Below are 16043 nucleotides of genomic sequence, written 5' to 3' on the forward strand. Positions count from 1 at the left end.
ATAGATATATTGTGCTACTTTTTGTAAACAATTATTATTTTTGATTCAATGAGGATTCACTACATTTTAGGGTTAGCTTCATTTTCCGACATCGACTATTTCTGAGGTTTTATTGGATTTTATTTACCTGAAACAAAATTGTACAATTTGTGGTAAAATGTCAAATTAAATATTGACTGTTGCTATTTGGATAGCTTCATAAACTCTCCAAATTATAAATTTATCTTTTATCAGTACTAATATTTTACTAAAGCTTATGTTCACACCGTTTGTTTTACACAGTTTTCCTTTGGAAATCTGGGCAATATCATAAATGAGTCTGAATAAATTATTCATGGTAGACAAATATAGCCATGAACATTCTGATGCTGAACACTGTTATTTCTATGAAGAGAACAGACAGAAGGTGACAGCGTTGTTTTTTATTATTTCGGTAATAGAGCAGAATGTTTAGGAGAATTGTTTTATGACTTGGCTCTTAAGATCAGTTTACAATAAGACTGGCTGCTAATTAAATTTACTTGCCTTGGTGGTTTTGACCTTGTTACCACTGCTGCAGGACCATCCGGAAAGGTCTGGAAGTACCTTGCATTCCTCACCCTCTAGGCAAGGAGTCATATGGCACCACCACTTCTGCATCACGATGGAGGCTAGAAAAGAATTGAAAGAAACCGATTCTAGATTAGTGATGGGTAACTAACAAATGACCCTGTTATGCTTACAAACAGCATAAAACAAATGAAATGGCTTAGATTTCATTATTTCAGTTATAGACAGAACCTTAAACAGAGTAGCTATTTAGTATAATTTACTTCATTGTCTGACTGTTAAGGTCAATTTATTTTTATGACTGGGCTTTTAAGCTCCATTTACTAGGCTTATGGTTCTAACCAAGGTAAATGGGTCATACTTATAAGTGAGATTACTTGAGTTCCAGCAGGTTCTCCAGTTACTGCGAAATGAAGTGTCTCTACCATTCCACTAATACATTCATTTATAGGGTGTAAACCTCTTTGGTTTTAATTTCGCTCCCCTTCCCCATTCTTGTCTTCATTCCTGCACATCTCTGCAGCAACTTCCTTCAGCTTTGACTCTCAATGGACTCTTGTGGAATCTCAATCCCCAGAATATACAATTCAATGAAAGGAAGACATTTTCCCACCATAGAAAACCTCCCACCCCCCCAGTAATGCCCCGACTCAACTCTGGGAAAAGTTAGAAGATATATTGGTAAATGAGTCACAGTATCATCTTTTGCTGGGACCTGAATTTGTGATCATAGAACAGTTAAATAGAAGTACAAGCATTTTATAGTTAATGATATACAAACGTGAAGAAAATTGAGGGTGAAGTAGAGACTGATATGAATGAAATATGCAGCAGCTGTCCTGCTATTTCTTTGCATGTCAGTAGAAGCTTTTTTTTTGCAGGTTACAGAAGTGAGGGAATTCCTGTGAGATGTGGTTCACTCTGTGTGTCTTTTATTTAAATGGGACTCAATTCTTCCAGTAATAATTGAAGAAGTATTGAACAGAAAGGAGCACATTACTAAGTATTTTAACAATAAAGGATTTGTTTAGTCTGGTGCCAAACTAAAGTGAAAGAACCATTACCAGACCCCATTAGAGTTCATCAGTGATAATGTCAGATTTCACATCCTAAATTAAGTAATTATCTTTTCACCTTTATATAATGGTATTAATGGAAATAGAGCTCCACATTCACCTTGTGAAAAATGCAGTCTCCCCTGTTCAAAGAGATTTCAAAAGGAAAGTATACTCAGTGTGATTTCCACATTTGTGGTTTCCGGCAATTTAACACAGATCTTTTTGATATATATTAACGACCTGGACTTGGCTATACAGGGAATAATTTCAAAGTTTGCAGATGACACAAATCTCAGGAATGTAGTAAACAACATGGCGGATAGTAACAGACTTCAGGAGGACATAGACAGACTGGTGAAATGTGCAGGCACATGACAGATGAAATTTAACGCAGAGAAGTGTGAAGTGATATATTTTGGTAGGAAGAATAAGGAGAGGCCATATAAACTACATGGTAAATTTTTAAAGGGAGTGCAGGAACAGAAAGACCTGGGGGTGTATGTACACAAATCTTTGAAAGTGGCAGGACAATTTGAGAAGGCTGTTAAAAAAGCATATGGGATCCTGGGCTTTATTATTAGAGGCATAGAGTACAAAAGCAAGGAAATTATGCTAAACCTTTATAAAACATTGGTTAGGCCTCAGATGGAGTATTGTGTTCAATTCTGGGCACCACACTTTAGGAAGGATGTCAAGGCCTTGGAGAGGGTGCAGAAGAGATTTACTGGAATGGTACCTGGGATGAGGGACTTCAATTATGTGGAGAGACTAGAGAAGCTGGGATTGTTCTGCTTAGAACAGAGAAGGTTAAGACGAGATTTGATAGCGGTGTTCAAAATCATGAACAGTTTTGATAGGGTAAATAAGAAGAAACTGTTTCCAGTGGCAGAAGGGTCTGTAACCAGAAGGCACAGATTTAAGATGATCGGCAAAAGAACCAGAGGAGACATGAGGAAACATTTTTTTTAGAGAGTTGTTATGATCTGGAATGCACTGTCTGAAAGCAGATTCAATAATAACTTTCAAAAGGGAATCGGATAAATACTTGAAGGGAAAAAAATGACAGGGTTATGGGGAAGAGCAAGGGAGGGGGACTAATTGGATAGCTCTTTCCCGAATGCCCGCCTTCTGTGCTGAAACATACTATGATACTATAATCTTTAAATGCTAATAATTCAGCACTGAAAAAGTAAATTTCATTTTGGCAAAGGGAAAATTAATGGTGGTTTTACATTTTATGTTCTTCTGCCCTTCTTATCCTGGATACTTCAGTTTTTGTTTAGATTACTCTAATAGATGGGTTCTTAATTCTTCATGGTCTTAAGGCTATCTTCAACTAACCTGAAGCCTAGGTAAGTTTTTAAATAAAGTTCCGAGAATAATATCCAGAAAGCCCTTCTTTAATGTTTTCTTTGGCTATTGAACCTATCTGATGCCTCAATAAGATCTTATTCATATATTCAATTGGTGGCAGAGGATCGCAGCATCAGACCTAATACCTAATTTCAGATTATCAAGCAAATTTACTGATCAATAGATGAGCAAGTGAATAAACAGTAATATAATGCATATATATATCTACAACAGATATACTAAACTGGCTCCTCAAAATGAAATTAATAATTGTTCATAATTTCTATGCTAAACTGTTATCTTAGTTAACCTTTATATAAAGTTATTCTTTTCTACTAAAAGCCTTACCAACCGTGTGATCTAAACATCTGATGTAGCTCTGTAAATGTTCTAAACCAACTGAATAAGCATTTATGGATTTGATTAGTTATCAGTGCAGTTTAAAAGGAGCTGACAATCATTGAGATCAGTGACCCAATCACGCACCATTGTTTATATTTGAATTATGTGTGCTGTACCTCTCTCAAGCCTATTGCCTGGGAGACAATCAAACAAAACTTCACAACATCTGTATCAAGTTTGGCCAAGGGTGTCACCTTTTAATATAGCTGGTTTTAAACACCATGGCCAAGAAATCGACCTGGGGACATAGACCCAGCCACCGACTCCATCCCCCTCCCTGGTCACTGTCTCAGGTTGAAATAGACTGTTCGCAACCTCAGCATTCTATTTGACCCTGAGCTGAGCTTCTGACCCAATATCCTCTCTATCACCAAGACTGCCTACTGCCACCTTCGTAATATTCCCAGTTTCCACCCCTGCCTCATCCGATCTGCTGCTGAAACCCTCGTCCACGCTTTTGTTACCTGCACACTCATTTATTCCAATATCCTCCCGACCGGCCTCCCACTTTCCACCCTCCATAAATTTCAGCTCATCCAAAGCTATGCTGCCCATATCCTAACTCGCACCAAGTCTAATACACCCATCACACCTGTGCTCGCTGACCTACATTGACTCCTGGTCGACCAACGCATCAAATTTAAAATTCTCATCCTAGCCTGGCCTCGTCTCTCCCAACATCTGTAGGGAGGGGCGAGGGGCGATCAACATCCTGGGGGTCACCACTGACCAGAAACTTTAACTGGACCAGCCACATAAATACTGTGGCTACAAGAGCAGGTCAGAGGCTGGGTATTCTGGGGCGAGTGACTCACCTCCTGACTCCCCAAAGCCTTTCCGCCATCTACAAGGCATAAGTCAGGAGTGTGATGGAATACTCTCCACTTGCCTGGATGAGTGCAGCTCCAACAACACTCAAGAAGCTCGACACCATCCAGGACAAAGCAGCCCGCTTGATTGGCACCCCATCCACCACCCTAAACATTCACTCCCATCACCACTAGCGCACCGTGGCTGCTGTGTGAACCATCTACAGGATGCACTGCAGCAACTCGCCAAGGCTTCTTCGACAGCACTTCCCAAATCTGCGACCTCTACCACCTAGAAGGACAAGGGCAGCAGGCATATGGGAACAACACCACCTGCAAATTCCCCTCCAAGTCACACACCATCCCGACTTGGAAATATATTGGCGTTTCTTCATCGTCGCTGGGTCAAAATCCTGGAACTCCCTTCCTAACAGCACTGTGGGAGAACCTTCACCACACGGACTGCAGCGGATCAAGAAGGCGGCTCATCACCACCTTCTCAAGGGCAATTAGGGATGGGCAATAAATGCTGGCCTTGCCAACGAAGCCCACATCCCATGAACGAATAAAAAATAAATCTCCTCCAGCCGTACAACCCTCTGTGATCTCTGCGTTCCACCAATTCTGGCCTCTTGTACTCCCTGATTTTCATCGCCCAACCATTGGTGGCCATGCCTTCAGCTGCATAAGCCCTAAGCTCTGGAATTCCCTCCCTAAAGCTCTCCACCTCTCTACCTCTCTCTCCTCCTTTAAGACACTCCTTAAAACCTACATCTTTGACCAAGCTTTTGGTCACCTGTCTTAATATTTCTTTATGTGGCTCGGTGTCAAATTGTGTCTGATAACGCTCTTGTGATGCGCCTTGGGGCATTTTACTAAGTTAAAGGCACTATATAAATGCAAGTTGTTGCTGCTGTTGTATATAGTTCTGATGAGGGTTGTGCACTGGGTGAGACACAACACACAAGAACACCAGATAAGTCAAAGGTAAAAATGGGAACTGACAATAGGAAGCAGAGGATCTACAGGAAATCATCTCCTAGCTCTAGAGCCTGTGGACTCAGATTTCTGAGGCCCCACTTTAAAAAGAATGCTGAATGAGCATCACACTTGCGTGGAAGCACTGAGGACTATTAGGAGGTCCTAAGGCAAGCAGCAGGGATCATGGCGGTGTCCAATGATATTCTCAGTGTCAATATCCAAGAAGGATTCAACACAATTCAATATGATCTGGAGCAAGTGTCAGCACCAGAAACATCTGCACTATCTCCCCTAATAGAGAAGCCTCCAGACCAGTCAGTGCATGCAATGTGGATGCTTTCACCAGTGGTCTTCAGGGAACAGCTTGGAGTGAATGATGGAAAGCAACTTTCAAGAAATTCAGGGTCAAGGTCTGTAGAACCTAAATGATACCATCAGGTTAGTTCTCTTACTGATCAGTGGGCACTCAGATCCAGGATCCAGCACAAGTGGCGTGGCCAGAGTCCTTCGTCATAATGCTGTCCTCCCTCCTGATGACAGCTTATGTAACTTGTTCAGTGAGGCCCCCCTCAGCTGCCTACTCATGTTGGCGGCAGGATACGGGACCCCACTTAGTCGGAACGTAAAAAGAGCGGCCAATCCAATTATGTCAGCTTTTTGCCAGGTTAGTTATGTTAAAATTACCATTTGCAGTGTTAATTTTTGTGATGCTTGAAAATGTTTTCATTTTCTATGTACTAAAAGAAAACAATACTTGGAGGAGTAAACATGATCAGTGGTGCTACGATTTAAACTGCTTTTATATTGCTCTGTGCCACTAGTTCCCAATGCACAGGTCTTGGGCAGATGTCGACAACCACAAGCCAAAGTCAACAGAATTTTTAGGACCAGCTGCCCACATTTTATTGGGTCTTCCTGATTGTCACCAGTCTTTTTGAGCCCACTGTTGCAGCAGCAACTCAAACCTTGTAGTGACATCATAACACAACAACATGATGTCAAAGCATAGATGTGCATAGTGATTCATTGTAGTGATGTCATGACATCAATAATTTACACATGCTCACTGACCAAACTGTCACAGGCAGGCTACGCGTGCACAATATACCAGGATCCAATTTGCAGCTGATTCACACTAGATGCACTATTCGAATATAAATGTGAAAGAGTGACGTACCTAGGTCACTTTCCCCAGACTCTGCAATGTATAAGCAGCAATCATTCAATCACATCATTTTGCATCCCTCTGTATACATACTGGAAAATTGTCTTATAAGGTATTTCAAAAGGCGACAAATGAACTTTCAATCTCACCATGTGCATTTGATCATTTTGGTATGAAGCTCCATTGAAAAATAATGATGTGAAACACTGAAAAGATCTGACCTTCTCAAAGTTTCACAGTACAATGTCATCAGCGATCATGATATTTTGAAAAATTTAATGTGATCATTCAGATCACTTTCCAAATTTTTAGCTTTACCTGAAAGACTTTTAATCGTGCTGACAACTTATTAGTAAGTAGGCATGTTCTTGGTTAGGATCCAAGCCAGGTCTTTAAAGGTGTAATAGATTACATGAAACATCATTTTGTTCTCAGTCTCAATTCGGATCATCTGTTCTCATAATTTTGAGCACAAATCTAATCTAAAAAGTGTAGTAGTATTTCCAAGGAAAATATATGCTTAGGCTCCATGTGCTCTCTTGTGATAGGACTACAAGGGCTGTGGTGTTTTCCTGACGTTTGGAGTATCAAAGAGCTATTCCTTTAGCTGCCAATTTCCTTTTAAAAGAACTGTCCTATATTTTAACTGTCCCTGCTTTTTAACTGTACCGATGCTGATTTTCTATTTCCACTTTGAGAATATGTTCTTCAGTTCCAGCACACAACATTTCTAAAGGGACACTATCTTCATGAAAAGGTGTTTAGCACATGCGTTTATCTATTTACAAATAGACAATGTGATGTATATCCCTTGAAGATACATAATCACATTACTTCATTGTGTTGGAAATGATGGACAGCTCCCCTGGGTCTTCCCCTCCCCTATAGAACAAGGGTCTCTCAACATGAACACAGATTCTACAAGAACAAGGAATCCTCTACATACACACAGCTTCTACAGGAGCAAGTAACATTCACGCCAAACAAGTGCCAGGCAATGACCATCTCCAACAAGAGAGAGTCTAACCACCTCACCTTGACATTCAACGGCATTACCATCGCCGAATCCCCCACCATCAACATCCTAGGGGTCACCATTGACCAGAAACTTAACTGGACCAGCCACATAAATACTGTGGCTACAAGAGCAGGTCAGAGGCTAGGTATTCTGGGGCGAGTGACTCACTTCCTGACTCCCCAAAGCCTTTCCACCATCTACAAGGCACAAGTCAGGAGTGTGATGGAATACTCTCCACTTGCCTGGATGAGTGCAGCTCCAACAACACTCAAGAAGCTCGACACCATCCAGGGCAAAGCAGCCCGCTTGATTGGCACCCCATCCACCACCCTAAACATTCACCACTGACGCACTGTGGCTGAAGATGGTCATTGCCTGGCACTTGCACATGTCACTCCGCTTTTTAAGAAAGGAGAGGGAGGGAAACCGGGGAATTATAGACCAGTTAGCCTAACATCTGTTGTGGGGAAAATGCTGGAGTCTATAATTAAGGATAGGGTGACTGAACGCCTCGAGAATTTTCAGTTAATCAGAGAGAGCCAGCATGGATTTGTGAAAGGTAGGTCGTGCCTGACAAACATGACTGAATTTTTTGAAGAGGTGACTAAAGTAGTGGACAGGGGAATGTCAATGGATGTTATTTATATGGACTTCCAGAAGGCATTTGATAAGGTCCCACATTAGAGACTGTTAGATAAGATAGAAGCCCATGAAATCGAGGGAAAAGTACGGACTTGGTTAGGAAGTTGGCTGAGCGAAAGGCGACAGAGAGTAGGGATAATGGGAAGGTACTCACATTGGCAGGATGTGACTAGTGGAGTCCCGCAGGGATCTGTCTTGGGGCCTCAATTATTCACAATATTTATTAACGACTTAGATGAAGGCATAGAAAGTCTCATATCTAAGTTTGCCGATGACACAAAGATTGGTGGCATTGTAAGCAGTGTAGATGAAAACATAAAATTACAAAGGGATATTGATAGATTAGGTGAATGGGCAAAACTGTGGCAAATGGAATTCAATGTAGACAAATGTGAGGTCATCCACTTTGGATCAAAAAAGGATAGAACAGGGTACTTTCTAAATGGTAAAAAGTTAAAAACAGTGGATGTCCAAAGGGACTTAGGGGTTCAGGTACATAGATCATTGAAGCGTCATGAATAGGTGCAGAAAATAATCAAGAAGGCAAATGGAATGTTGGTCTTTATATCTAGAGAACTACAGTACAAGGGGGCAGAAGTTATGCTGCAGCTATACAAAACACTGGTTAGACCACATCTGGAGTACTGTGAGCAGTTCTGGGCACCGTACCTTCGGAAGGACAGATTGGCCTTGGAGGGAGTGCAGCGTAGGTTTACTAGAATGATACCCGGACTTCAAGGGTTAAGTTACGAAGAGAGATTACACAAATTGGGGTTGTATTCTCTGGAGTTTCGAAGGTTAAGGGGTGATCTGATCGACGTTTACAAGATATTAAGGGGAACAGATAGGGTGGATAGAGAGAAACTATTTCCGCTGGTTGGGGATTCTAGGAGTTGGGGGCACAGTCTAAAAATTAGAGCCAGACCTTTCAGGAGCGAGATTAGAAAACATTTCTACACACAAAGGATGGTAGAAGTTTGGAACTCTCTTCCACAAACGGCAATTGATACTAGCTCAATTGCTAAATTTAAATGTGAGATAGATAGCTTTTTGGCAACCAAAGGTATTAAGGGATATGGGCCAAAGGCAGGTATATGGAGTTAGATCACAGATCAGCCATGATCTTATCAAATGGCAGAGCAGGCACGAGGGGCTGAATGGCCTACTCCTGTTCCTATGTTCCTATGTTCCTATCCACAGGATGCATTACAGCAACTTGCTAAGGCTTCTTCGACAGCACCTTCCAAACCCGTGACCTCTACCACCTAGAAGGACAAGGGCAGCAGGCATTTGGGAACACCACCACCTGCACATTCCCCTCCAAGTCACACACCATCCCGACTTGGAAATATATCGCCGTTCCTTCATAGTCGCTGGGTCAAAATCCTGGAACTCCCTTCCTAACAGCACTGTGAGAGAACCTTCACCACACGGAATGCAGCGGTTCAAGAAGGCGGCTCACCACCACCTTCTCAAGGGCAATTAGGGATGGGCAATAAATGCTGGCCTCGCCAGCGACGCCCACATCCCACGAATGAATAAAAAAAAGGGGAACCCTCTACACACACACCAACTCTACAGGGACAAGGACCCCTCTACATGCATTCAGACTGCAGAAGTACAGAGTTCCCTACATGCACACAAGACTCTACAGGAACAAATACTCATCTATATGCACCAAGGCTCTGGAGAAGCAGGTAGTCCTCTATAGGTACACAGATTCCACAGGAGCAGGGATCCGTCTACATGTACACAGACTCCATAGCAGCAGGCTTACCAAAACTTTGAGCTGTAATGGGAACACGGGGTCGTTATTCTGAAAGGATATGATCAAATGGTTAAAGGGCCTTCTTTATCTGATCATATCTCATGACTAAGCACTTTGTCAAGAAGACAATGCCTTTTAGTTTTGCAGATTATAAAATACATCAAGTTAAACCTACATTGGTGGAAATCTGGAATTCTCTCCCCCCCAAAAGACTGTGGATGCTAAGTCAATTTAATTTTTCAAGACTGAGAACGATAAATTTTTGTTAGGTGAAAGTACCAAGGGCTTTGAAGAAAAGGCAGGTAAATGGAGTTGAGGTGCAGATAGCCATGGTCTAATTGAAGGACAGAACAGGCTCTCAAGGGGCTGAATGGCCTACTCCTGTTTCTATATTCCTATGTAGAACATTTCGTTAGTTGAAGCATTTTTTTGAATAATCTTGCGTCCAAGACCGTTCCCCGGCCTCCTACCGCCTGATTTTAATGACTGGGTAGCCGCATCCCACTGACCACCCGGCCACTTTGTTCAGGAAGTTGGCAAGGGCACGTTATTGAGGCCCAGCCGTTAAAATTTGCCAGGCCTCCCTGACACTGCTCCTGGACAGGCTGGCTGCTCGCTTTACCGCGTTCCCGCCCAGAAGTTTAAATCGAGCCCATATTTTCACACCAGGTACAAATTGATTTTTTTTTAAATGTGACGCCAACTTCAGATTTTCCCCTTATTAAAATAAATTGCTCACTCTGTCATGTTGGTGGTGGACTCGGCTGTGTCGGACATCACCACGAGTACCCACTCCTCTCTAGAAATCTGACCTAATGTCCCTGGCGACTATTGGTTCAATGTCAAATCTGATTGACTGACTACACCTTTTGTAATTGAACTTGACCTTAGATTACCTCAAACACCAACATAAAAAAACATTTGTTTGAGAATGTACAATAAAATATACTAACTGACCAAAAAAATGTTGATGACTGCATTTTATCATTTTAATTTCCATTAATTATGAATCAAATACCATGGCTTAAATCCACCATGAAATACCGTTTACAGTTTTCATACTGTACACAGTTCCTGTCATGTAACACCTGCAAAAATGATTCCCTATATATTTTAATGCAAAGTATGACAACAGTTTTAAATAAATCTCAAGAACTATAGAATTCAAATTTAAAGTATACTTAGAACACACCAGGGGGACAATTTGTCCTGATTGTTATTTGTACCAAAATTGTAAATATGTTCTTTATAAACATGTTTATATTTTGCTACAAACAACAAAAGAGGAAATCTTCCTACCTGTCAATTTATTCGGGGGAATTTTAACTCTTCCCAGTCAGCGGGAAAGTAGTGGGAGAGCAGTCAATTTATTCGGGGAATTTCAACTCTTTCCGATCAGCGGGAAAGGAGTAGCTCCATTATCCGCTCTGTTCCCGATTCTCCATTTTAACTTTTTGTTTTGGTGGCAGATGAGCTTCCGACAAAGACTCCCGCGCGGTATTGCTGTCCACTCCCGCTGGTAGTTAAAATTGTGTTTTGCTTCCTTTGATCTCAATGGGCCAGATTTTCCAGTGAGTGGCAAATAAATGGCTCCCGCTGCTCATTAGGCTTGTGCATCATGGGCTTTTGTACAGCAAGTTCCTCTCATAGGGTGCTCAAACCAGCGTGGCCCCCTCTCCTGGGCATCTGGGACCTGTGTGAACAGGGCAAGCAACTGTCTATCCCCTTAACCAATCAGATTGAAGCATGTTAATAAGTCACGCAGAGACTGAGCCAGGAAGTGTAAGCTGGAATAGTGAATTCAATGTCAAATCAGGTGCAGAAAGCGAAATAAAGAGAGGGTAAGAAATATTGAATTAAGAGACAGATTAAGAGACAGAAAGAAAAAGTTAAAAAAAAAATTTTTTTTATCTATGTCCAACAACAATTAAAATCCGAAGGAATGAGACTCCACACTTGTAAAAGTTAATTTTCAGTGCCAGAGTGGTTGTTTGCCAGTCATTAAGACTTACCACACCATTAATAGGGTGCTTAGACTTAAAATGACTGACGTACCTCTTTTTTGGCGAGATTAGTTTGTATCCATCAGGTCAATACAGGAACTTCACGCCATTCCATTCATTTAAATGGGGAGCCAGTGGCGAGATGCTGTTCTCGCGCAGCTTACGGAGGAGGGTCAAATCTGGTATAGCAATCTCCGGATTTCCGTGTTTAACTGCGCATATGCGGTCGCTGGAAGTTGCTCTACCATTTGCACAGAAGTGACAGTGAGCCCTGTTTGCCTTGCCATTATTTTCACAGGAAAATCCAGCCCAATGTTTCTATGCCTTTTTTTAGGTTCCCCATGGCACATATCGTTTTCTGACTGAAAGGATAGGCAGGCAACCGAGTCCCGGCCTCCGTCAATGCTGCTGCATAACCTGCTCCAAAGAAGTGACCCTGAGCTGCCTGGTATCACATACCTGACTAATTTCCCTCCCTTCCTGTGGTGTGCTGCAGCTTTGTGGCAAATTACACTAGTTTACTGCCACACCGGATCATTGTATGAGGATGCTGAAATCCACAAAGAACTCAATTCGAACCAATCAAATTACACCCTCGCAGCTGTTGTCTCATTTGTGAATTGTTTGTTCAAAATACAATGGTGACTTCACTAATAAAACTGGCACAATGTGTAACTAGCAATGTTCTTGATGGTGTTCCTGTCAACCAAGCCTGTGTATATAGGAGAGGGGGAACAGAGAGTGAGTGTTTGTCGAAATGATCTGATGTACAGCAATGCTTCAGTGATATTTTTGAAAAGTAGGATGATTAGATGTCACACGTTGTGGCATGTATTGTACCACATTCTATTTGTTGTGAAGTAGGTGTCAGTCTCCTCAGACTTCGCACACTCCATTTTCTTTAGCAGCGAGACTCCTATTCCTTAGTTTTCAGCATATTCCCCAGTGAACAGATCCATCTTACACAAGGCTTTAATTTTATAATATCAGAACATCCTCAAGGATAACTGAAACACAGTCAACCTTCTGCACCATGATTCATTTAATGCCAAACTTTCACCAAAAATATGAATTTGTAACTGATAAATTGCAGTCAATAGCAGAATATATATGTTAAAATAACAATCAACTCCTCCCTATGTGAAATGTCAAATGATTTATTAGGAAGTCATGTTCTTTCCTGTATCAGTGCATCTTGCCAAGACAAAAATGCCAAAAAGCTTAAATTAGAAGAAAAAATGACTGCTTACTAGAAAGAATCATAGAATCATAGAATCATAGAAGTTACAACATGGAAACAGGCCCTTCGGCCCAACATGTCCATGTCGCCCAGTTTATACCACTAAGCTAGTCCCAATTGCCTGCACTTGGCCCATATCCCTCGATACCCATCTTCCCCATGCAACTGTCCAAATGCTTTTTAAAAGACAAAATTGTACCCGCCTCTACTACTGCCTCTGGCAGCTCGTTCCAGACACTCACCACCCTTTGAGTGAAAAAATTGCCCCTCTGGATCCTTTTGTATCTCTCCCCTCTCACCTTAAATCTGTGCCCCCTCGTTATAGACTCCCCTACCTTTGGGAAAAGATTTTGACTATCGACCTTATCGATGCCCCTCATTATTTTATAGACTTCTATAAGATCACCCCTTAACCTCCTACTCTCCAGGGAATAAAGTCCCAGTCTGTCTAACCTCTCCCTGTAAGTCAAACCATCAAGTCCCGGTAGCATCCTAGTAAATCTTTTCTGCACTCTTTCTAGTTTAATAATATCCTTTCTATAATAGGGTGACCAGAACTGTACACAGTACTCCAAGTGTGGCCTCACCAATGCCCTGTACAACTTCAACAAGACATCCCAACTCCTGCAATCAATGTTCTGACCAATGAAACCAAGCATGCTGAATGCCTTCTTCACCACCCTATCCACCTGTGACTCCACTTTCAAGGAGCTATGAATCTGTACTCCTAGATCTCTTTGTTCTATAACTCTCCCCAACGCCCTACCATTAACGGAGTAGGTCCTGGCCCGATTCGATCTACCAAAATGCATCACCTCACATTTATCTAAATTAAACTCCATCTGCCATTCATCGGCCCACTGGCCCAATTTATCAAGATCCCGTTGCAATCCTAGATAACCTTCTTCACTGTCCACAATGCCACCAATCTTGGTGTCATCTGCAAACTTACTAACCATGCCTCCTAAATTCTCATCCAAATCATTAATATAAATAACAAATAACAGCGGACCCAGCACCGATCCCTGAGGCACACCGCTGGACACAGGCATCCAGTTTGAAAAACAACCCTCGACAACCACCCTCTGTCTTCTGTCGTCAAGCCAATTTTGTATCCAATTGGCTACCTCACCTTGGATCCCATGAGATTTAACCTTATGTAACAACCTACCATGCGGTACCTTGTCAAATGCTTTGCTGAAGTCCATGTAGACCACGTCTACTGCACAGCCCTCATCTATCTTCTTGGTTACCCCTTCAAAAAACTCAATCAAATTCGTGAGACATGATTTTTCTCTCACAAAACCATGCTGACTGTTCCTAATTAGTCCCTGCCTCTCCAAATGCCTGTAGATTCTGTCCCTCAGAATACCCTCTAACAACTTACCCACTACAGATGTCAGGCTCACTGGTCTGTAGTTCCCAGGCTTTTCCCTGCCGCCCTTCTTAAACAAAGGCACAACATTTGCTACCCTCCAATCTTCAGGCACCTCACCTGTAGCGGTGGATGATTCAAATATCTCTGCTAGGGGACCCGCAATTTCCTCCCTAACCTCCCATAACGTCCTGGGATACATTTCATCAGGTCCCGGAGATTTATCTACCTTGATGCGCGTTAAGACTTCCAGCACCTCCCTCTCTGTAATATGTACACTCCTCAAGACATCACTATTTATTTCCCCAAGTTCCCTAACATCCATGCCTTTCTCAACCGTAAATACCGATGTGAAATATTCATTCAGGATCTCACCCATCTCTTGTGGTTCCGCACATAGATGACCTTGTTGATCCTTAAGAGGCCCTACTCTCTCCCTAGTTACCCTTTTGCCCTTTATGTATTTGTAGAAGCTCTTTGGATTCACCTTTGCCTGATCTGCCAAAGCAATCTCATATCCCCTTTTTGCCCTCCTGATTTCTCTCTTAACTCTACTCCGGCAATCTCTATACTCTTCAAGGGATCCACTTGATCCCAGCTGCCTATGCATGTCATATGCCTCCTTCTTATTTTTGACTAGTGCCTCAATCTCCCGAGTCATCCAAGGTTCCCTACTTCTACCAGCCTTGCCCTTCACTTTATAAGGAATGTGCTTACACTGAACCCTGGTTAACACACTTTTGAAAGCCTCCCACTTACCAGACGTCCCTTTGCCTGCCAACAGACTCTCCCAATCAACTTCTGAAAGTTCCTGTCTAATACCATCAAAATTGGCCTTTCCCCAATTTAGAATTTTAACTTTTGGGCCAGACCTATCCTTCTCCATAGCTATCTTAAAACTAATGGAATTATGATCACTGGTCCCAAAGTGATCCCTCACTAACACTTCTGTCACCTGCCCTTCCTTATTTCCCAAGAGGAGGTCAAGTTTTGCCCCCTCTCTAGTCGGGCCATCCACATACTGAATGAGAAATTCCTCCTGAATACACTCAACAAATTTCTCTCCATCCAAGCCCCTAATGCTATGGCTGTCCCAGTCAATGTTGGGAAAGTTAAAGTCCCCTACTATTACCACCCTATTTTTCTTGCAGCTGTCTGTAATCTCCTTACATATTTGCTCCTCAATTTCCCGTTGACTATTTGGGGGTCTGTAGTACAATCCTATCAAAGTGATCTCTCCCTTCTTATTTTTCAGTTCTACCCATATGGACTCAGTGGGCGAACCCTCGGATATATCCCCTCTCACTACTGCCGTGATGTTCTCCCTAATCAAGAACGCAACTCCCCCTCCTCTCTTACCTCCTGCTCTATCTTTCCTATAGCATCTGTACCCTGGAACATTGAGCTGCCAGTCCTGCCCCTCCCTTAGCCATTAAATGATTTTTAGCACATTAACTGATTTTTAAATATATACTAGACCCACACTAGACCCACACACCTGGTTCTATAGGAGAAATGCCCTCACTTGCATGGTATTAGACTAACAATAAATAATTATATAGAAAACACTTAACTCGTTATTGAAATCATATTACCCGAAATAAGAATCTACTGGGGAATACAGAAGAATTTCAGCACCAAAATCAAAAACATAAGTGTGTTATAATCAAAGGACAGGGC

At 42.1% G+C, this 16043-nt stretch overlaps 1 protein-coding gene across 1 annotated transcript in view; it reads right to left on the reverse strand.

The window, feature by feature from the left end:
* tafa4b (TAFA chemokine like family member 4b) overlaps positions 1-16043 on the reverse strand; it is a 144954-nt gene that overhangs the window by 15737 nt on the left and 113174 nt on the right. The window contains exon 3 of the mRNA XM_067998281.1: positions 522-650. Within this exon, the coding sequence (XP_067854382.1) occupies positions 522-650 (129 nt within the window). The remainder of the gene's footprint in view (positions 1-521; positions 651-16043) is intronic.

The sequence above is a fragment of the Heptranchias perlo genome, chromosome 17, assembly GCF_035084215.1.
Source record: "Heptranchias perlo isolate sHepPer1 chromosome 17, sHepPer1.hap1, whole genome shotgun sequence".
In the NCBI taxonomy this organism is placed as follows: Eukaryota; Metazoa; Chordata; class Chondrichthyes; order Hexanchiformes; family Hexanchidae; genus Heptranchias; species Heptranchias perlo.